A 23,211-nucleotide genomic window follows, 5' to 3' on the forward strand; every position below is an offset into this window, starting at 1 on the left:
TTTTTCTTTATTCTGCTCTGCAGTAATTATTTCCACTATTTTATCTTCCAGGTCACTTATCTGTTCTTCTGCCTCATTTATTCTGCTATTGATCCCTTCTAGAGAATTTTTCATTTTATTTATTGTGTTGTTCATCACTGTTTGTTTGCTCTTTAGTTCTTCTAGGTCCTTGTTAAACGTTTCTTGTATTTTCTCCATTCTATTTCCAAGATCTTGGATCATCTTTACTATCATTATTCTGAATTCTTTTTCAGGTAGACTGCCTGTTTCCTCTTCATTTGTTAGGTCTGCTGGGTTTTTGCCTTGCTCCTTCATCTGCTGTGAGTTTCTCTGTCTTCTCATTTTGGTTAACTTACTGTTTGGGGTCTCCTTTTCGCAGGCTGCAGGTTCGTAGTTCCCGTTGTTTTTGGTGTGTGTCCCCTGTGTCTAAGGGTGGTTCATTGGGTTGTGTAGGTTTCCTGGTGGAAGGGAACTAAAATAAAATGTAAATAATTATTAAGAAAAATAATTTTTTTAAGTAATAAAAAAAGAAAAAAAAAGAGAGAAAGAAGAGAGCAACCAAACCAAAAAACAAATCCACCAATGATAAGAAGTGCTAAAAACTACGCTAAAACAAAACAAAAAAAACTGGACAGATAGAACCCTAGGACAAATGGTAAAAGCAAAGCTATACAGACAAAATCACACACAGAAGCATACACATACACACTCACAAAAAGAGAAAAAGGGAAAAAAATATATATATCGTTGTTCCCAAAGTCCACCTCCTCAATTTGGGATGATTCGTTGTCTATTCAGGTATTCCACAGATGCAGGGTACATCAAGTTGATTGTGGAGATATAATCCGCTGCTCCTGAGGCTGCTGGGAGAGATTTCCCTTTCTCTTCTTTGTTCGCACAGCTCCTGGGGTTCAGCTTTGGATTTGGACCCACCTCCGCATTTAGGTCGCCTGAGGGTATCTGTTCTTCGCTCAAACAGGACGGGGTTAAAGGAGCAGCTGATTCGGGGGCTCTGGCTCACTCAGGCCGTGGGGGGGAGGGGTACGGATGCGGGGCGAGCCTGCGGGGGCAGAGGCCGGCGTGACGTTGCCCAGCCTGAGGTGCACCGTGCGTTCTCCCGGGGAAGTTGTCCCTGGATCCCTGACCCCGTCTGTTTTGGGGTTTCTGTGGCCTTATTATGATTTTCGGCAGCCTCTCTGCTAATGGGTGGGGTTGTGTTCCTGTCTTGCTAGTTGTTTGGCATAGGGTGTCCAGCACTGTAGCTTGCTGGTCGTTGAGTGAAGCTGGGTCTTGGTGTTGAGATGGAGTTCTCTGGGAGATTTTCTCCCTTCAATATTATGTAGAGCTGAGAGGTCTCTTGTGGACCAGTGTCCTGAAGTTGGCTCTCCCACCTCAGAGGCACAGCCCTGATGCCTGGCTGGAGCACCAAGAGGCTGTCCTCCACACGGCTCAGAAAAAAAAGGAGAAAAAAAAGAAAGAAAGAAAAGAAGATAAAATAAAATTTCTTTGTTCGCACAGCTCCTGGGGTTCAGCTTTGGATTTGGACCCACCTCCGCATTTAGGTCGCCTGAGGGTATCTGTTCTCTCCCGGGGAAGTTGTCCCTGGATCCCGGACCCCGGCAGTGGCGGGCTGCACAGGCTCCTGGGAGGGGCAGTGTGGATAGTGACCTGTGCTCGCACACAGTCTTCTTGGTGGTTGCAGCAGCAGCCTTAGCGTCTCATGCCCGTCTTTGGGGTCTGTGCTGATAGCCGCGGCTCGTGCCCATCTCTGGAGCTCGTTTAGGTGATGCTCTGAATCCCCTCTCCTCACGCATCCTGAAACAGTGGTCTCTTGCCTCTTCGGCAGCTCCAGACTTCTGCCGGACTCCCTCCCGGCTAGCCGTGGTGCACTAACCCCTTCAGGCTGTGTTCACGCCGCCAACCCCAGTCCTCTCCCTGGGATCTGACCGAAGCCCGAGCCTCAGCTCCCAGCCCCTGCCCGTCCCGGCGGGTGAGCAGACAAGCCTCTCGGGCTGGTGAGTGCTGGTCGGCACCAATCCTCTGTGCGGGAATCTCTCCGCTTTGCACTCTGCACCCCTGTTGCTGCACTCTCCTCCGTGGCTCCGAAGCTTCCCCCCTCTGCCACCCGCAGTCTCCGCCCGCGAAGGGGCTTCTAGTGTATGGAAAACTTTCCTCCTTCACAGCTCCCTCCCACTGGTGCAGGTCCCGTCCCTATTCTTTTGTCTCTGTTTATTGTTTTTTCTTTTGCCCTACCCAGGTACATTGGGGGTTTCTTGCCTTTTGGGAGGTCTGAGGTCTTCTGCCAGCGTTCAGTAGGTGTTCTGTAGGAGTTGCTCCACATATACATGTATTTCTGATGTATTTGTGGGGAGGAAGGTGATCTCTGCGTCTTACTCTTCCGCCATCTTAAAGCTCCTCTCCATACATATTTTTTAATGTTAATGTTGGTTTAGATCTACTTTCAGGAGGAAGTATGCAGCAGGGAATCCAAGTTTATTTTTTGTACTATGGCTATCCCGCTGTGCCAGCAAGAAAACCCATCATTTTCCCTTCTGATTTGAAATACTTCCATTATTATATACTAAAGAACCTATGTATTTGGGTCTATTCCTCACCTTTATAATCTATTCCATTGACCCATCTATTTATGCCCTAGTACCATGCTGTTTTTATTATTATAGCTTTATAATTTTAGAATTCATGTAGCTTAGGTTGCCCCTTCATGACTTTTTTTTTTTTTTTTGCTCTTTGCCAGTTTATTTTTCATATGATCTTTAGAATCAGACTGTGTAGTCATCTCTACTCCCCTGCCCCTGACAATTTGGTATTTTTAGAGATCATCTTAAATTGATAGATTAATTTAGGAAGTATTGAAATTTTGGTGTTGTTGCATTTTTGTACCCAAGAACTGATATGCCTTTCCTTTTAGTCAAGTCTTCTGTGTGCTTTCCTTCAGTACCATTTTCAAAAATATTTTTCATATAAATCTTATATACTTTTGTTATTTTTGCCACTACTCTAAGTAAGATCTTTCTTTTGCTTTAGCTTCTATCTAGTTGTTATTTGTATATGAACGATTTTGATTTCTTGTATTAGTTTCACATCTAGCTATTCCACTAAATTCTGAGTTTTTTGTCTGATTTTCTTAGGTTTTCTAGATAGCAGTCATATCATCTGCAAATGGTAATAATTTTACCTCCTACCTCCCAATTTTTTTTAACCTCATGTCTGTCTCTCTGACTTAATGGGAATGCTTTCAGTATTTTCCCGTTAAGCATTAAGTCCCTAATGTTTTTTTCTTCATAAAGATCCTTTTCAATTCCCATGTGAAATATCAGTAATTCTTGCCCCATTGTCTATGGTTAGTTGTGGCAAACTTTTCAATCATTCCTTGCAAAAATTAAAGAAGGAAAGGGCTCAGGCTAAAGAGGTCTTTGTTATATTGGACAAACATCAGCCTCCTGGGGGCTTCCACTCGTTTCCTTCTGAAACAGCAGAAGAGGAGACCACTCTCATTTACATGGCAGCCCTTCAGACTTCTGAGGAGACAGTGGGTCTCCTTTGAATCATTTCTCTCTGCCTTACAGCATTGGAGTTTAACAAATGTCCTTTGTCCTACCAATGAGCAAGCCGAAAGTCCTTTGAAGACCTGCTGGGTGCAGAGCTCTGTGATCAAACCCCACAGCATGCTTATGCCCTACCAGCAATCAGCTAATTTGCTGTGTCGGGGTTCCTAGATGCTTCCTTGTCCTCACCTTCCTGGAACCTCCACATATAAAGCCTTTCCTTTCCATTGCACTATGATACTTGTAGGGAGGATCCCACACTTATGACCCAAAGTGAGACACTTTGAGTCAAATTTCTTATTGCCTTTTGAATTTTATTACTGGCTCTAGACTTCTAACATCTTCAGGTTAGTCACATTATTGATAAGGCTGAAATCTCTTCTTACCTAAGCATCAACAACTTGCTGTGGTTCCGTTTGCTGTCTAATCACTTGCTTCAGTTTGGATATTCTGTGAATTTGAATTCTACTCTAAACTATGCAAAACTTATTATAACTCATGTGGTTTCAGTTGCAATTATGACAAGTTTTTGGTTTTGAAATAAAAAATATAATCTATGGAAGAGTGCCACTCTTCAGATTTCAAATTCAAAAATTTTTGAAGTTTTCATTTGGCTAAACAGCAGGGACAGCTGACATGAAGGCTTTTATGACATTCAAGTGAGGTCAGACAATAAATAGACATGGAAATGAACCATTCGTAGCTGAGCTTTTTTGCTTTGTTCTTGGTGCTTGAGCATAAGACAGCAACTTATAAACAATAAAACCCTATCATATTTCATATTACTTTCATTTTCATGCCTGGTGCTTTTATAGAGTCAGCGAGGGTATTAGGCATATTTGTCACGTCTGCGTGACATGTTCGCGCACTGAAAGTAGATCTTATCCCATATATTGGCTTCTGTACCATGTAAACTTTTATTCTTTAAATGACTAATAAGACATAGAATACAATTGACTATATATATGGAATTTCCTCCTTGACAGACTTCATAAAATTTAAGAGCAAAACTTACCCAAAAAACAGCATCCTTGGCATTTAACAACTGCATTATCACAAAATGAAACCCATATGTTCTATCCAGTTTCTAGAGATGAAATTTCCTCACCTCTCCTTGTCACTTACCCCTCAAGCAGGGACAGGGCCTGGGTACATGATAAGTGATCAATAAATATTTATTTGATGAGTGGATGAAGTCTGAAATTCAGTTCAGATCTGAGTGTGCTTATTGAGACAATAAGCTTGTTATAATTAATGTACATTGAAAACATCTCTTCAGTCATCAATGCAAATAAGATCAGCAATACATCTACCCCAGAATAATAATCTAGATATTAGTTGGGAATTGCATTCTCAGTCATAGGACCTGGTTTTTTTGTTAATAAATTGAAGCATTATTAGTTGTCAGTGGACATGTGGCTCAATCCATGCATTCTCCATGCATCTAAAGGTAGTACTCTCTGAGGACCTGCTCAGGTGGTAGGTTCTGAAATAACAACCAATAACGTTTGGGGAGTTTGTATTGACCTTTTCCAGATGCAGGCACTAAATAGCAAATATACAAATAGACCCAGGCTTCTCCCCTCCCTGCCCCCTCCTGCTGAGGAACACACTGTGAGTTTTCTGTGCTTTTAGACATGGGGCTTTGATGGGGGAGGGATTGTTACTCTGTGCAGATTTTCTGCTTCTAAAAAGTCTAAGTTCATCTGTTTTCTGGGTCAGTGATACTTTTTCCTTCTCCTGGTTCTCCATGGTATTCTCTAAGGTAGGTACTGAGAATGAAGTAAGTCAACAGAAGTAGAAATGACCTGTAAACAAAAATCAATCTGAGAATGAACAGTGGCCACTCTTTGATTCTAATGATTTTGTGGTACCTTCATTAATAATAAAACAAACACAAAGAAAATAAAAAGCAAAGCAAACAAACAGATTAAAAAAACCACATCTCCCTCTGAGAATGAACTTGAAGGCTATTGTACTATTGTCTGCAATGACTAGTATCCAATGCACATCGAACAGGAACAGGATTCTGATTCTTTAGTACTCACATTAGGACTTCTTTTATTAGCAAGGAGCCTAACTTGTAACCCTCTCCAAAGCCTCTCCAAATGAAGGCTGAAAGAAAGAGCACTTGTATACTTTATTTGTATAAATGCTCTAGGACATGATATCAAGCAGATAAAAGAGAATGGAAAAGAGGCACAAAAATTATTCCAGCTCATTGGCAAGTTCAGAGCTCCATCTTCAAATCCAACAAGTCCATTTGTGCTTAAATGGTTGGGCTGTTACAGTGTTCTTGCCAAGCCTGCTGCCAATTAAGTACCACGACCAGCACTTTTCTTTTAATGTAAATGGGAGGTTTAGGAACAGCAGCTTTGGGGATTTTATTTGGCAATTAGAATTCTCTTTTCTCTCCAGGATTAAGTTTGCTCTAAAGTATATTGTCTTCTTTAGAGATCTTCAGTTTCTATAACTTGGCTGGCTTTGGCATGATGACCATGTACACTCATCTTAAGTTTTCCACTATTCAGGATCTGTTAATGAGATGGTGTCTTTTGCATTATAGATTGGCTTAATATCATCTTAATCCACAAGTGCCCTCTCAGCCAAAATTTGATAAAGAAAACAATATATACTTGGGGACTCATTAACCACAAAATTAGTCTGTTTTCTGAATTAAAAAAAAAAGTTTGGTTGGCTCTATTCCAAAGAGCATTCTGGAAGGCACAATATTGGACAAAAGTTGACCAAGGTAGAAATGATTTGATAAAGTAAATTTAGTGGACAATGGCCATTTTATAAAATCTGGCTTGCTAACTCGGTGGTCATAAAAAGGAAAAATAAGTGATTTGTTGTTAATAAAAGATGTTAATTCACTACAGGATTGAAATATGATGAGCTGTTTAGCATATAGGGTTATATTTAAAATTATTATTTTCCCTTCATATTTAGATCTTTCTCTGGAATTAAAGGACTCCAACTGAAAGTTAACCTCCAACCCAATGACAATTACTTTTTCTACGTGAAAGCCATCAGTGCATTTGGGACAAGTGAACAGAGTGAAGCTGCCCTCATTTCCACCAGAGGTACCTTCTCCTTTGCACACAGAGAACTATTTCCAAGCATTCCCATTCCTTCCCTTCCACCACCCAGAGAAGACATCCTAGAGGGCCACTTCTTCATGCCCCAACCTGCTGGCAGGCCTAGGGTTTGGGCATGAGGACCCAAGATTGGCCAAAGGTCAAGGTGTTTCTTTTGTTTTTCTGGTTTAAGACATTCTCAACCTTGGCCACCCATTAGCAATCAGTCCAGGTGCTTAAGAAAATACTGATGTGGGGAGCCCACTCCTGGAGATCCTGGTCTAATTTACCTGGATATGGGCTCTGACAAGTGTTTTAAATCTCCTCAGATGATTCTTGTTTGGTTCACAATGTACTATAGTTTGTGGGTATGTTTTGAGTGTGTGTGTGTTGGGGGAAGGGTGGGATGAGGATATTCTTATTTTATTACACTGTGAACTCTATGAACAAGCTTCTAGTCTTATTCTTCTGTTTATTTTCCATGCCTAGTACATGGTTTGTGCCCATTAATGTCTGTTGAATGAATGAATGAGTGAGCAATTCAAAAAAGTGATGAAACTGTTCAAGGGCATTTTGGGGAAAATACCCTTGATGGTGCCAACAAAAAAATGCTTGGCTGTTCTCAATTATTGTGAAAAGAAATGAGGAGTGGAAAAGTGATCATTTTATTATCTTATGCTAGACCCAAAGATGGCAAGATTGAGGGTGGCACATTACGTGATTTGCTTAACCAGCAAAAACTTGTGCACGCACCTTGGGTGTGATGTGGTTAGGGTCAGCCTGAATGTTTATAAAGAGAGGGCATGAGGGCTGTCTGTCCAGAAGTGTGTTCCCTGCAGTCCCAAATGGTGCCTGTACTGTCCACTCTTAGAACCACTCCTGGAAGTTAGACCAGTGCATCTTCAAACTTTAATGTGCGTGTGAATCTCCCAAGGAGCTTGTTAAAATACCGATTGTGGTTCCGGAGGTCTGGGGCAGGCACCAGATTCTGCGTTTCTAACTAGTTTCCAGGTGAGGTAGGTAGGTGCTGCTGTTGCAGGGAGCATACTTTGCATAATAGAGTGAACGCTAGTACGGGAGAAGCACACCGGGTGAGGTGACCAGCCACTGGCGTTCACTAGTCCTTATCACAGATGAAATTCTGCTGTGGATCTGAAAACACTGAGCAGAGGATTTTGATGTTAGAAGCAAGGGAGACTACTATCTGAAATGCGGGGCTTGGCCCAGGGATAGCGCTCGACATTGCAGTAATGTTATAATCCTATTTTCTAACTACAATAGGAACGAGATTTCTCCTGCTGAGGGAAACGGCTCATCCCGCCCTGCAGATTTCCTCAGATGGGACAGTGATTAGCTTCACTGAGAGGAGACGGCTGACAGAGTAAGTAGAAGAAGAAAGCACGAGATGCCTCAGCAGGAGAGTCTTCTGAGGGTGTCACCTCAGTGTGGCCTCACCAGAGCACATTCTTGGTTTAGTGCACATGCCTGGTATGTGTGATATTGAGCATAAATTGGTACACACACATACAATTCAGTTATGGTTCGTTACTAGGGGGAAAGTGACAGATCATTCAAACTTGGAGCAAGTGTCAATATTTTTATTGGAAATATAAGCACAGATGGTTTTGTTTAACACATAGGCTGTTTTAAGGCATTATCTCTGGTTCAATGAAAAAAGAGCCTGGGTTAATTCTTCTATTATTTCAACAGCAAACCAGATTTTGAATCTATCCACTTGAAAAGGAATAGAGGAGAAAGACATTTTGTGGTTCTGGCCACATGCAGGACTTTCCGCCCCCCCCCCCCCCCCATCGCCCAGAAGCTCCCACAAAAGGAAGCAGCAAAGTAAAGAAATCCGAAAGCTGAGGGCATGGTGGGGAGATTGCTCTGCAATTTGCCTGCACTCTCTCGTGGTTATTTTGAGGGTCAAAATGGTCAAATGGGAGAAAGTACGTGAAAGGCTTTTGAAAACTGTAACCCATGTGAAACACACTGCTGTGGGCACTGATGCGCCCGGGGTGCTCACAGTATAGCCCTGAGCCCACCAACGGCGACTTGTGCTGTTTTCCTCTCAGACTGCTATTCATCTGTCTGTGGCTCAGCTCAGGTGTTACCTGCTCCTGGAAATGACCAAGCCTTTTCTGGGTCCTGGCACCCTTGATCTTATCCGCAAAAAGGTCTGAGCACTTGTGGAGTCGTTTGTCAGATGCTCCATTTTGACTAGTCCTCAAGCAACAGCCTTGTCTTCCGCATCTTTAATCTCCAGAATCTAGCCTGGGACCCAGAACACTGGAGATGCTAAGCATGTACAAATGAATGAATTCAGGGGAAAAAAAGATTTAAGAAATAGATTGGGCTTTTCTGTCTCTTTTGGATTTCTCAAAAAAATCAAAGAGAAAAGAAATAGATTGGAGGTTGGTAAGAGTTCATAGATAATAACTGATGATAATAACTGTAATGTATTTGATAGAATTTTATTTGTTTATTATTAACCTGAAAATTAACTCATAAATATCAGGCAGCTGCGCTTTGCTCCAGAGAGCAAGGGCCCATCAGTAGCCCCCTCTCTGAAATGAGGCTGTTGGGTAAAGACACGAGAAAATGAAGTACATTCCTTTGCATTAATCACTTTCTCATCTGTTAAAGGGGAGAGGGAGAGGGTGCTGACTGAATATTAACGCTGCTTAAATTAAAAATGCTTCCTTGCTGTCTCAGCCATTTCAAAGCAAAATTGAGCAATTCATGCAAACAAGGTCACCCATCCGCAGTGGAAAGTGCTTTGGTTCCCTTCACCGTGTCTGTTACAAAAATAGCTGAGGTGAGACAAAAAGAGACCTTTGGACAACCTCTCAGGTGTACCTGCTACCATCTAAAGAGGCCAGAGTCCCAAAGACTGTTGACCACAAGCCTCTGTGGAACACAAGCATTACACCTGGTTCATCCAGGTGTAACTCGGCTCTGCTCTGGCCTCCCCAGACAGCTTGCTGTTCAGGAGCAGCACCTTTTTCAGTCTCTGTGCCCAGGAAAGTCAGCAGACACTGGAACTCATTGTGAGAGAAGGTTTTAGAGACTCCTTTTTGTGTATGTGCAAGTTTTGGAAGAAAACTTTGCAAGTCATGCTCTCTTGGAATTCTCCACCTGCCTCCCTTATATTTCCTCACTCTCTTTGAAAGCAGAGATTGTGCCATTTCTTTATATCCTGCCATTATTCTAATTGTTTCCTGGTTCCCAGCCCCTCCAAGAGACACTACGTGCGATACATGTGTGTTGAGTGTGGCAGTAGAAGTATGTTAAATGCATGTGGAGGGTTTGGGGAATTCTGTGGCCATCAGGTCAAGGTCAGCGGCACAATGAACAATGAATGTCTTTAGTCAAATTCCAGCAGTTTCCGAGGATAGAATCCTGCTTAAACTGTGTATACATTTATGAATGTTGGTGTTTATGAGATAAAGGCTGGCAATTCCTGATCAACTTTGCCTGCAGAATCCCATCAGTGCTGGGTGAGGAGCTGCCTGCCTGTGGCCAGCACTACTGGGAAACCACTGTCACAGACTGCCCAGCGTACCGACTGGGCATCTGCGCCAGCTCGGCGGTGCAGGCCGGTGCCCTGGGACAAGGAGAGACCGCGTGGTACATGCACTGCTCTGAGCCGCAGAGGTAAGCCGGAGCCTGCCCCTCCCCACTTAATCAAAGTGTCATGCGTTGATGTCTAGGCAGAGGGCTCTGAGGGACCTAATAAATAACCTCTCACTTCCCTGCCCAAGTTGTGAGTCAGCTGAGAAAGAAAACAAAAGACTCAAGCATTTGGAGATTCAACTACTACTCTGATTACTGAGGAAGCCGGTTTTAGAGAATGTGGTTCATATGTGAAAGCAAGAATGTTTCTTATATAGAACCCTATTAATAGACAGACTTGTACCCACGCAGAGCCTTGGCCAGGGCAGCTTCCCATCCTGCGGGGCAGAGTAGGTTCCTGGAGAAGCATGTGCATCTCCTCAGGAAACTTGTCAGGAAGAGTTAGGGAAACACATGCATGGCCAGTTTTTCCTTCAAAGCTCACCCCAGGGTGGGGAGAGACCGCAGGGATAAGGCCGAAAGGGCTCCCTCCACAGAGGAGTCAACAGGACTGAGGAAGAACTAGGTCCCCAGTACCACCCCCCTACCCCACCGCCGTTGGTCTATATTAAGGGTTGGCAAACTATAGCCCAACAGGCCAAATATGACCCGCTGCCTTTTTTGTAAATGCAGTTTTATTGGAACACAGTCAAGCTCATTTGTTTACGTATTGCCTATGGCTGCCTTTGTGCTACAATGGCAGAGTTGACTAGTTGTAATAGAGACTGAATGGCCCCAAAGCCTAAGGTATTTACCATCTGGCCCTTTACAGACAAAGCTGACTAACCTCTGGTCTACATTATTAGTGTTACCGACCTGGGTTCTTGGACTCTTTAATCAATAGAAATTGATAAGAGGCCAGACGAGGAATGAAAGCAAGGCTTTATTGGGACTCGTGCTGCAGCAAAAGAGAGCGAGAACAAGTAATAGGTACCCACAATCGCTCCCTGAAGGGGAATGAGCTGGTCCGTTATATGGGCTGAGGGTAGCGGAGGATTGCTGTGTCAGGCGGGAGGCGTGGCTTTGGTGCTCCGCCCACCCCCTTGGCGGTGCCGTGGGCACGGATCATGCGCAGTACCCTGCTTTTGCTCCCAGCACCTCAGAAGTGGCAGTTGGGTTTTGGCCTTTTTGTATCCTGTTCATAATTTGCCACAACTGGACATGCATGCAGTTATTTTTAGTCCTTTATAGTTTCTTTGTATTTTGTTGCTCAAGAAGACATTTGTCCAGGTGCAAGTGCTGCAGTAAAGGGTCCCAGGTCCCAGCCTGTCTCATTAGTATTTTTAATTGCTTGATGTGAAAAAGCTGTTAACCTGTGTTAGCTAAGGCGAGCATGTTATGAACTGAATATGTGCACAAGATAGTTTAATAAAAGAGCATGAGACTGGAGCCAGGAACCTGATTTTAGTCCTGGCTCCATTCTCTACTAGCCTCCTATTGACTACTCACCAGAAGTTGGTTCATCTAATGAGCATATCTGATGTGCCTCATCTGTCTTGTCAGGGGACAGTGATGCCTGGTCTGCTACATTTTGGGGTTGTGAGGATCACATGAAGTCAGGTACAAGGAAGAGCTTTGAAATCGTAAAGAATCAAATGTGAGGAATTATTCAAATGTAATGCTTAAAAAGGAAGCAGCGCTCGCAAGTTCCCAGAAAAAGGCCCACAGATTGAGATTTTGCATATTTCTGGCTGCACATCTCTCCCTGCATCCTACTTGACAGAGTTTGAATCTCTGACATGGTTCATAAGGACACCATCTCCAAGAGCTATTTAAAGTCACATTCCATCAAGGCAGAGCCATGATGATTAATTGATATTCAGCCTCCTCCTAGAGCTGAAAAATCATTCAAACCCAGAGTTTATGATCGGTAGACTTCGAGCTGGAACTAGGTATTGATTTCATGAAAATTTCCTTAGACACTTGAACCCTTAAGAACCCAAACCAAAGACGAGAGTCCAGTACAGAGTTCTAGACTCTAGAAAACAGAACTGTTCATTTCATTCAGCAGGTTCAACAACTTTGGTCTTTGGCTCTTGTGGGCCCAGGGTAGGTTCTGTAGATTCTGGGAGGAGGAATGTGCTGTGTGTGGTCACAGCACAGAGAGGTCAGGTCTTAAATGCCTCATTTCACGTTCCAAATTAGAGCACCCTGGCCTTCAGGTTACTGAGAGTACTGCTATAGCAGACCCACCTGTGTTTTTCCATTTTTCTCGCTTCATGATTTAAACCAAGCGGTATTACTCTTGATTCTACTTGCATCAGGCTTTAAGACGTCACAACTGGATAGGAGAAATGAAGAGAGTCTAAGGAGAAAGAATCAACGGTATTTCATCCTGTCTGTTCCTAACTTACTTCTCTAGTTCAAGGCTTTGTTTCCTTTACTAGTTTCATCCACAGCCAACATGCCTGTGCTCTTCTTCCAGTCTCCACCCACTCCAAGCCATTCTATGTGTCACATATTTCTCAAACATCATTTGCATCACGTCCCTTCCTTTTCTGCTCAAAAATCTACAAACATCTACAGTGGTGTCGACACTCAGGTGGGACCACAGTGAAGGAGGAAGCCAGGAAGAATGTGACCAGGCTGGAGTATGAGGAGTCCTGAGGGGAGTAGCCACCAGGGTGAAGAGGAGTCTGGGCTCATTCTGGGCCATCAGTGAGATTCACAGGGGTGGTCCACCCAGGTGGGAAACCTCGCAAAGGTAGTTACAGGGTCATGCAGATGTCAAGAATCAGGCTTCTGGATGACCTTTGTTTGAACAGGGACCAGCAGTCCAAAGGATAGGGAGGGAGTCAGGCTGCGGCAGATAGGCTTGGTTTCAGGCCAGAGTGCAGGTTGGAGAAGGAAGTGATGTGCTCAGTAGGAAATGGAGGCAGAAACAAGACAGGGCGAATTCCAGGCCCTGTAGAACTGGTGGGTCCAAGGCTTCAAGGAATGTCTTTCCCTCCTTGACCTCCATGGTAGCGATTAGCTCAGGGACTGACCGGGCCTGGGCCTGTGGGCACCGGGGACCTTCTAAGCAGGGTAGGGAAATGGCTTATATGGGCATTCAGAACCCTCTAGACCAGTGCTGAGCAATCATACATTCTGCAAAAATAGAAAAATGGTGTCATATGTGGCTCTTGAGCACTTGAAATGTGGTTAATAGGACTGACGAACTGAATTTTGAATTTTACTTAATTTAAGTGGCCACATGTGCCTGGTGGCCACTATATTGGACAGGGCAGGTCTAGAGCCTGGCCTCTAACTTACCTATCCAGGTAATATCCTCAAAGTCATTCACATGTCCCCTCCTAACCCATCAATCAGATGGTGATGTTCTCCATGACATACACGTTTATTCTGCCACCTCATCACTGCTTCTGCTGCCCCGACAGCTTGGATCGCCTTCTCCCTTTTTTCCCCATCCAGTCCTGACCATTCTTCTTTGGCTGAGTGTGAGCCCATCTGCTCTCCAAGCCCCTTCTGTAAGAGCCCCAGCCTGTTCTCCATCTGTTCTCCAAGGATTAAGTTGGACAGCCCACTGATGTTCTCCATCATTGCCACCTGCAGCCTCTGTGTGCTTTACAGGTTCTAAAACTTCATAATGTTCTGCCATGTTTCACATTAGCAAGTCACCGAAGAGGTCCTTTATCATTGTGGAAGTCTCGCTTACCTTCCATCCCCGTGAACCTCTGCCCTTTCACATGAGCTTCATTCAGCGAGGAAATTGCTAACTTGCCATTTCCTAAATATTCCTGCACTCAAGCTTCTGGGCCTTTAAGAGAGATGTCACAGGTCTTCAAGGTCCTTGTCCTTCTCAGCCACACCAGAGTCACCCAGTTTCTCCGGCCCCAGTCTGCCCAGTGTCACTCCCACCCTCAGACCTGTCCTATCCACAGATCTGTCCCTCATCTCTTTTCTTCTCTTCCGTCTCTCATTTCTTCTCTTCTCCTGCTTTCAGGGCTCCACCCTCTGTTTCTAAGATTGCCAGGAGAAAACTCCCACCTTGTGTTACTTTTTTGCATAGAACAATTTAACTTCTTCTGTTCAGCAATTCCTCCTTGCCAGCCTGGCCTTGAACCTTTCCTTTCACAACTAAACCAGGTCCATTAAATGTGTAAGGAAACACTTTACCAATCTGTGCTCTAAGCTGGAGTCTCAGCCCCAGCCCATGTTTAAGTCATCAACAATTTTCGTTCCTGCTCAGTAGAGTATGGGTTCCCTGGGGGCAAGGACAGTATGCTATGGTCTGCATATCCCGCAGAGTTGCAGAGGTCTAGCAAAGTACAGGACACACGGATATGCCCAATGACTACATGTTGAACTGAATTTGTTTGAATTGAAGAAAGAAATCAAAGGCAACCCCCCTTGGCTGTAAGGGTGCAGAAAACACTGAGAAGATGAAAAGGAAAGTTGATTTGGGGCAGTGTGAGTGTACAAAAGAGGAAGTTGGGCAAAAATAATGAAATATTTCTTAAACTTCATAAAGGTCCTTATGTAAGTTACTTACAAAATTTTTAAATGGTAAAATTAATACACTTTATGGAAGGCAAGCCCGCGGTACTTTTTAAAGTACATGGCAGCCTCAAAGGAGTTTTATTCAAAAGAATGACACACCATGAATGCGGTAGTTAAAACACGTGGGCAGCTGGGAAAGAATTAAAATGTTGAGAAAAATCACAAGGGAGGCATATGTTGGTTATTCTGGGACTGCCTCCTAATGTGGAAGGAGCAAAATTATTAAAATTACTCGTCTGTTGGGAAGAGCTATGCATTTTAGCATCTAGGAGGGATCTGGTTAAAGTATTTGGGACAATGTTATTGCAACTCATTGTGAATTGAGGTGAACAACTGCAAAATCAGTTATCTCCAAGTGATTTTCTTTATCATGGTCCTTCAAGATTTCCAAAGTTTTCAATTCCCATTCCATTCCATTTCAGATACACATTTTTCTACAGTGGCATTGTGAGCAATGTCCACGTGACGGAGTGTCCCGCCAGAGTGGGCATCCTACTGGACTACATCACCCAAAGGCTCCTGTTTATAAACTCTGAGACTGGACAGTTGCTCTTCATCATCAGGCACAGGTTTAATGAGGGCGTCCACCCTGCCTTTGCTCTGGAGAAACCCGGAAAATGCACTTTGCACCTGGGAATAGAGCCCCCAGATTCTGCAAGGCACAAGTGATCGTTGGCTTTGAGAGTTTGCAAGAACAAAATTCAAATTTGGGGGGTCCGTTGTTCTTTCCTGTGGGTGCTAGACATTATTCAAAACGTCTTCTGCACATTAGCACTAGTAATAGCTCCATGAACAGTGATCAGCATGCGAGCAAAACCACTAAGAAAACTGTGACTTTCCAGAGCGTCACGTGAGTAAAGAGGATGGATAAAGCAATCTCCGCCTTTTGGTTTATATACGTTTGAGTTCTTCCCTAAGTTAAAAGGATTTATATCTGACTTGGGAATCAAAATAGTGAAATGGACTCCCACCTGTTTCCCTGGTAAAAGAAATCCTCAGACACACAGGTCTGAGTGAAGGGAAGGTTGTGCTGGTGATACATCTCCTCCGACAAGAAACACTGGCCTTTTCCACAAGAAAAATGTCACCTCACTTCACTAAAGGATGCGGAGTCCTAATCAGCAGAGAAAGTGTTTTAACCATTCAAAGCTGATAACGAACTCTTTTGTAATCATTATATACTGTAGAACACGAGTCTCTTTTCCCTGAAATTTTAAATGTAGAAAAGTGCTAGATATTAGAAATTTCCATTTTGTTAAATAAATGGTTAGAGTCTAGAAAACAAAACATGTTATGTGAACTTACTGCATGTGACTTGCGAGTCTGGCATCTCTGGACGGGACAAACTGTGAATAAAGAGCCATCACTGCAGTGGGTTGTGCTACCGTTCATTTTCATGTGAGAATTTTACACATATATGTTTTAAAATCGAAACATTTTCAGCCTATAGTTACAGACAACTACCAGAAACTGAGAATCTCTTTTTGCTAAAAATAAAATGGTGGGTCATTTTTAGATATTGTATTGAAATCTCTCAAAATCTTCCTAAAATATGTGTGCAGAGTTGATAAATCTAGAATGCATGTTGAGATGATTGCTCTTGTTCTCCATAATATAAATACTTTGATCATACTTACAGATTTTTTTTTAACATTACCAATTCAGTTGTCTTCTTATGTCGAGAGACGATGTCCTACTTTTGGCATGTATCCTAAAGTCCATTGTTTGATAGCTAACATATCCAAACTGGATCTGTAACTGCATTAACAGAGCGCCTTCAAAGCCTTCATCGTCCTGCTTTGAAATTGGAGCAGCTGCTGGGAAGAAGTGTACTTAGTGAAACAGGAGGAGTAATTTGTTGCTTTATGGGAAACACTATCTTCAGGTTTTTCAAGCCGTAAAAGTGTTAATGAGGTTCTGACTGATCAGCACCCCACGGTCATTATTACTTTTTTTGGTGGGAATGTAGGGTAATTCAAAATAACAATGGTAGCAGCAACCACATGGAATTTGTTTAGAATTTGACTCAGTTGGGGTTCCTCCAAAAGTAGATCTCGAGGTAAAGATTTAGCGTGGGTTCTTTACATAGGAGGTGTCCGAGGAAGCACGTGTGAGGAAGTGGGGAAGGTGAGACAGGAAGGGGCAAGAGCAGATGAAGGACATGTTTTATGGGTGGGTTATTACACTGTGAACACCTGGGGCGCTCATGTTAGGGGCACCCCCAGAAACCACTCAGAACATGCCAGAGGCTGAAATGTAAGCGCTCCTCTCCAATCCCAGTTGGTTGAGCATTGCCCCAGGGGACCCTAGGGGACATTAAATTCCCTTTCCCTACCTTTCCAGGTTGTGTTCCTTGCAAGCTCCTGTGGTCACAAGAAAACCCTCAAAGGGCACAAGAAACATAGGTGCCTGACACAGTTGACAGTGGGCTGACAACCCTCTAATACAGCTGCTGGTGCACTCAGGTGAGCTGGGGCGAATGGGACAGGACACCAGCTGCGCCCACCATCAAGTTGGAAGCAGCTCTGGTATCGAGGGGGAAGCCGTGTAGTAATGGGAAGAACTAGGTTCAAATCGTGATTCGGCCCTTATAGGTCAGCACGTTATGCAACTCAGATGCTTTAGTGATGCCTTTTTCTCAGGATAATTGTAAACATGAGATTCAAGAAGCATGTGAAATGGCACAGCATTTTTAGCTTATAAAACATCCTGACAGGGGATGCTGGAGACCCTCTGTGGCCAACCCTCTACTGCATCCCCAGTAAGTGGCCTCCTGTCTCTGACTCCATAGCAAGTGGATGGTGGCAGGGAGGACAGTGGGGTCAGGAGAGCATGTTTTAGCCGCCTTTGTCTGTTGACTGATAGGCGAGTTCCTGGTTGGTTCCTAGGGGATTATTCCAGTGCAGACGTGTAGAGTGAAGTTAATGCTATTTCCTCATGTCCTCCTCCTCCTTGGTCCTTCTTCTCTGAGTTCCATTCCCTTCTTTTTTTTTTTTTTTTTTCTGTTTTTTTTTTTTGCGTTATGTGGGCCTCTCACTGTTGCGGCCTCTCCCGTTGAGGAGCAAAGGCTCCGGATGCACAGGCTCAGCAGCCATGGCTCACGGGCCCAGCCGCTCCGCGGCATGCGGGATCCTCCCGGACCGGGGCACGAACCCGTGTCCCCTGCATCGGCAGGTGGACTCTCAACCACTGCGCCACCAGGGAAGCCCCCATTCCCTTCTTGTCCTTCCTCTTCTCACAACACAGATCCTCAGAGAAAAGAAAGGAAGTTAGCAAATTTTGGTCAAAATTTCTCTTCTGGAAATCTGTTGATGGTTAATAACATGGATAGCCCATGCATTATCTCTTTTAATCCCCATCAGAACCTTGCACAATAAAAATTGCCATTTTATAGATGAGGAAACCAGTCTCAGAGCAGTTAACTGACTTGTACATAGTCACAGCCGGCAGGTGGCAGAGCCTGGATTTAGATATAGCTCAAATCCTGAGCTAAGAGAATAAAATGATTATATTTTTTTTCACTTTTAATCGCAGATCATTTTTTCTACATATACGTGGTGTGCGAAAATTACGTGGGTGTATACATACTCTCTCACACACATACCACACATACACATATGAATATACATGTATGCACACATACATTCATTCATATATATACACATTCTCTTCCCTCCTGAATTGACTTCCTTCCCAAGCCTCTGTTCTGTTGTCAGTGCTGTCATAGTCCTGGCAGACATGGGATACCTTGATTCTTTCTTCAATACCAATGACCTTATTTAGGATTCAGAAGCATGTATAATATTCTATTTGTGGAAAAAAGACATGAAACCACATACATGAAACCACAGTGTTACCCCTAACAGGTACAGGGCCAAAATAAAGGAGCGTGTGGGAAAAAGAAAAAAAATGAGGACAGACACGGTGGTCCCTCTCTATCTGCTTGCACACATACCGGGCAACTCTGGCTGGATACATTCTTTGTCAAAGTTAGAAATATTTTTCTGTTGGAGCAAACCAGACCATGTGCCTGTTGTTTTTCTGGACGTGCTTCCCTAACATCCAACAGAACTAAGTATTGTACTCCATCACACCCACTGACAAAGCTATGTGCTTTCAGCACCAAACACTAACACTCTCCCATCAGAAGCACCCTTCAGGCCTCAGAATGGCTTGTATCTGAAGTCCCTTCTCACCCTTGCTGTGTTAATTACCCATTAATCATCTCTGAAAGAACTCACAGGACTGAAGCAGTTTATACTCATGGAAGAGCTTTAATCACAGGCATAGGATATGGTCTAGCCACACAGAGGCAGGATCGGCACTGAAAGGACCCTCCTATGTCAAGTGCAGTTTTGCTTGCCTGCCCACTGCTGGTATGCACAACATGCATGTGTCTCCAAGCCTCAAGCCACCAACAGGGTGTGTGTGAAGCACCTCGATAGCAGGAAGCCGAAGTTTTGTTTCAGGGAGGTTGGTGGGGTGCCCTCACACTGAGCTGGTCGCATACTTTCCAGCTGTGCAACTAGCCCTAAGTGTTGCAGCTCACCTCCCTGACCCCTACAGCCTCCACCAAAGCCAGTGCCTAAGATAAATCCAATAATAACCACTAAACGATGCTGGCATTCTGATACATCCTGCTCCGAAGAAACTGATGGATCCATGGTTACCGAATGTCACTTGTTTTTAGTTAATAGAGTCCATGGCATTAGGCAAGGATCAATAACTGTGTGGATACACATGTGGTCAATTAAGACTAGTGGGAATGAACCCATGCTAGGCACTTACTGTCCTGAATTCCGGAGCCCAGCTGCTGGGGGACGTTTTCAAAATAATCATAGTAAGAGCTGAGTGCCTCCACTGTCGATAGCCATCCCCTCGTATCTCTGATTTGGTGACTATTAGGGAGTGATCCAGGACACAGCCCTGAGCTGAATGAAGTTCGACCTGATTTCCAGCCCACTTCACAGTGCCAGGGGCGGGCAGGGTTGGGTAGGGGGGAGGACATATTTCTGTACAGTTTTCAGAGGAGCAGATCAACATCTCTCATTTTCCTTTACTACCCTCATAGTGTGTGTGGTTGTACCCCTCTTTTATGTGCCCCTGTTTTGGTCTTAACTCTATCTATGCCGTTTGTTTTCTCTAATCAATATCAGTAATTTCAGGTGCCCAAATAGCATATGAACTGTAAGAATAGTTTGCGAACAGTTGGAGGGTTGAGAATGTTTAACTTGAGCAAAGACAAATTAAGGAAGGAAATAAGAGGTCTTCAAAGACTTGAAGGGCTGTTATTTGGAAAGAATAGGCTTATTTTGATTTTTACACCAGGACCAGTGGGTAGAAGTCCCAGGGTTGAGGAATTTGGTTCAAGAGAAGGGAAAACACCCCACCAGTAACAGCTGGCTCAGAGACATGCTGCTTAGCAGGTAATGAGCCCTCAGAGTCAGGCTGAAAGATCAACCATCTGGAATATCAAAGAGTATATTCTTGCTTTGAGTTCCAGATCCATGGTTTTTGTTTGTTTGTTTGTTTGTTTGTTTTGTGGTACGCGGGCCTCTCTCCGTTGTGGCCTCTCCCGTTGCGGAGCACAGGCTCCGGACGCGCAGGCTCAGAGGCCATGGCTCACGGGCCCAGCCGCTCCGCGGCATGTGGGATCTTCCCCGACCAGGGCACGAACCCATGTCCCCTGCATCAGCAGGCGGATTCTCAACCACTGCGCCACCAGGGAAGCCCCAGATCCATGGTTTTTAAACTATGTGTCTGAGGTACCGGGATTCCCCGGAGGGGCCTGAGGGCCAACGTGGGATCCAATGGGAAAGCCAATTGGGCATAAATTCAAACCTCTATCCCTTTCCATCACAGTGGCTCAGTTTTATTCTGTTTTACCTGCTGGGTTCTATATAATAGTTTATTTGATGAACAGGTTTCTATGGTTAAATAAAGTTTTAAAAGTAGATAACCACTGAGATTCAAGTCTGAATTCTGTGATGCAGAATTCACTTTAGGGACCTCAAAGTCCCTAAATCTCTCATTCTCTCTGAGTCCCTTTTCTTTTACTATCCAAATACTGATATTATATGGATTGCAAGAAATTCTGATTCCTATGTCAAATTTCCAAGAATTTCTCTAAATGATTACATTCTCCTTGTTGACATCTCTGTCCTCCAAATTCTCCTCCACCACCTCTAGCCACCTCACCACTACTTCTTCATGCTTCCCTGGTCCCATTTGACCTTCACCATCCAAAACATTGACATAGTCTCCATTGATTCCTTAAGGCAGTGCTAACACAAGGCTGACGTTGGTAGCGGTTAACATAGCTTCTGTTGAAGACTTGGTGTTAATAAGGGAAATTTCTTCATAGATTATGAGACAAAATAAAACTGAATGTGAAGCATCTCATGTTGCCAGGAGCCCCCTCTGATACCTTCTTCAGCCCAGTCTTCCAGACATACTGAACAGACAAACCTCTCCATTCTACTTTATTCTTTAAGTTTCTAGCTCTGTTTAAACTTTGTTTTTTTCAGATCAGCCAGTGCAACTAGAAAACATAAAAATAAAAACACTTCTCTTACCAATATAGACACCTTTGTAATAGACTGAGAGCAAAATTGTGCCCTCCTATCTCAGCCTCTTCTATCCTGCCCAGACTTTAGGCCTTTCTTTGCAGAACTAAAAGGTCCATTAAAAGCAATTCCCTGAACCAACGATCACTTCTTTTCCAAAGATGAATTTGGCCATTACTCCTTAGAATGGTTTTAGAATCCCTTAGTATCTCCCCTTTCGTGGATTTCTGTACAACTAGCTAATTATTGAAAATCCTTTCTCAACCTAACCCGAGCTCCCAGACTTTGTGTTGGGCTACCCGACACCACGGAGGACCTTACTACATGTTAAGCACTTCAGGGAGAATGATACACTTCCAGAGTCAACATGTTATTTGAGGACTTTGTAACTTTGGAGGCCTCAGGAAAAATAAATAGGAAAAAGGAAAATGGGGAAGGAGAAGCACATTTCATTCATTCAACACAGATTTATTGAGTACTTACTATGGGTCAAGTGCTATTCTAGACCCTGGCAAAATGGCAGTCATCAAATCAGACAAAATCCCTGCTTGCAAGGAGCTTATATTTTAGTGGTCAGACTTTAGGCCTTTCTTTGCAGAACTAAAAGGTCCATTAAAAGCAATTCCCTGAACCAACGATCACTTCTTTTCCAAAGATGAATTTGGCCATTACTCCTTAGAATGGTTTTAGAATCCCTTAGTATCTCCCCTTTCGTGGATTTCTGTACAACTAGCTAATTATTGAAAATCCTTTCTCAACCTAACCCGAGCTCCCAGACTTTGTGTTGGGCTACCCGACACCACGGAGGACCTTACTACATGTTAAGCACTTCAGGGAGAATGATACACTTCCAGAGTCAACATGTTATTTGAGGACTTTGTAACTTTGGAGGCCTCAGGAAAAATAAATAGGAAAAAGGAAAATGGGGAAGGAGAAGCACATTTCATTCATTCAACACAGATTTATTGAGTACTTACTATGGGTCAAGTGCTATTCTAGACCCTGGCAAAATGGCAGTCATCAAATCAGACAAAATCCCTGTGCTTGCAAGGAGCTTATATTTTAGTGGAGGAAGACAGACAATAAACACATACATAGTATGTCAGTGGGGAATAAGAATTAGGAAGAAAAATAAATCAGGGTGAGAGAATGAAGAGTAAAAGGAGGCAGGTACTGCTATCTATTGGAGGTATGACAGGACAGCGTCTCTAGTAAGGTGATATTTGAATAAAGACCTAAGTAAAGTGAGGGAACAGGTCATGTGGATATCTGTAGAGGAATAGTATTCCCTACAGAAAGAACAGCAAGTGTAGAGGTCCTGAGGCAGCAGCATGGGGGTGTGTTAAAAGACCAGTGAGGAGGCCATGGGACTGGCCTCCTTGAATAATCAAGGAGGAGAGTATGCTATGGATGCAGACAGTAGCTGGGGACCAGTTCATAATGCCTTTAAAGGCCAAGTAAGGACTTTAGGTTATATTCTGGGTGAGTTAGCAAGAAGTAACAGGTATGAGGAGTAATGCAATGGCAGTCTCAAAGAACTGGCTTTTCACTTGTTTTGGTATTGTGTTTTTCAGCATTAAACAGGATGTTTCATAAAGGTCCCCTGGGCTGGCCTTTGCCAGCTCTCAGCTCCTGCAAAGAAAGGGCCTGGTATGGGTGGGAGAGAAGAAAAGGTGTTCTCTGTCTCCTTCTCAGCTCTGTCCAGGAACCCTGTGGCCCTGCTCACTCCCTGCTTCTAGGGGAGCAGCCCTGCTGACTAGTTGCCTTTATTTATTTATCTATTAACATCTTTATTGGAGTATAATTGCTTTACAATGGTGTGTTAGTTTCCGCTTTATAACAAAGTGAATCAGTTATACATATACATATGTTCCCATATCT

At 43.7% G+C, this 23,211-nt stretch overlaps 1 protein-coding gene across 7 annotated transcripts in view; it reads left to right on the forward strand.

Annotated features, from left to right (window-relative positions):
• The window catches only part of CMYA5 (cardiomyopathy associated 5), a 152,920-nt gene that overhangs the window by 89,819 nt on the left and 39,890 nt on the right, over positions 1 to 23,211 (forward strand). For 5 of the 7 annotated variants that reach the window (XR_003680958.2, XR_003680957.2, XR_008618071.1 and 2 more), the window contains exons 10-12: positions 6,519 to 6,652; positions 7,928 to 8,027; positions 17,108 to 17,229. Coding sequence is in view for 2 of the 7 variants with exons in the window: in XM_024124683.3 (XP_023980451.1) it covers positions 6,519 to 6,652; positions 7,928 to 8,027; positions 10,130 to 10,303; positions 15,187 to 15,433 (655 nt within the window). In the remaining 5 variants the exon portion in view is untranslated. Of the gene's footprint in view, positions 1 to 6,518; positions 6,653 to 7,927; positions 8,028 to 10,129; positions 10,304 to 11,764; positions 11,822 to 15,186; positions 16,136 to 17,107; positions 17,230 to 23,211 lie in introns of those variants that run through there. The other 2 variants (XM_028493030.2, XM_024124683.3) reach the window with 2 other exon arrangements.

This window comes from Physeter macrocephalus, chromosome 8, assembly GCF_002837175.3.
Source record: "Physeter macrocephalus isolate SW-GA chromosome 8, ASM283717v5, whole genome shotgun sequence".
Classification (NCBI taxonomy): Eukaryota; Metazoa; Chordata; class Mammalia; order Artiodactyla; family Physeteridae; genus Physeter; species Physeter macrocephalus.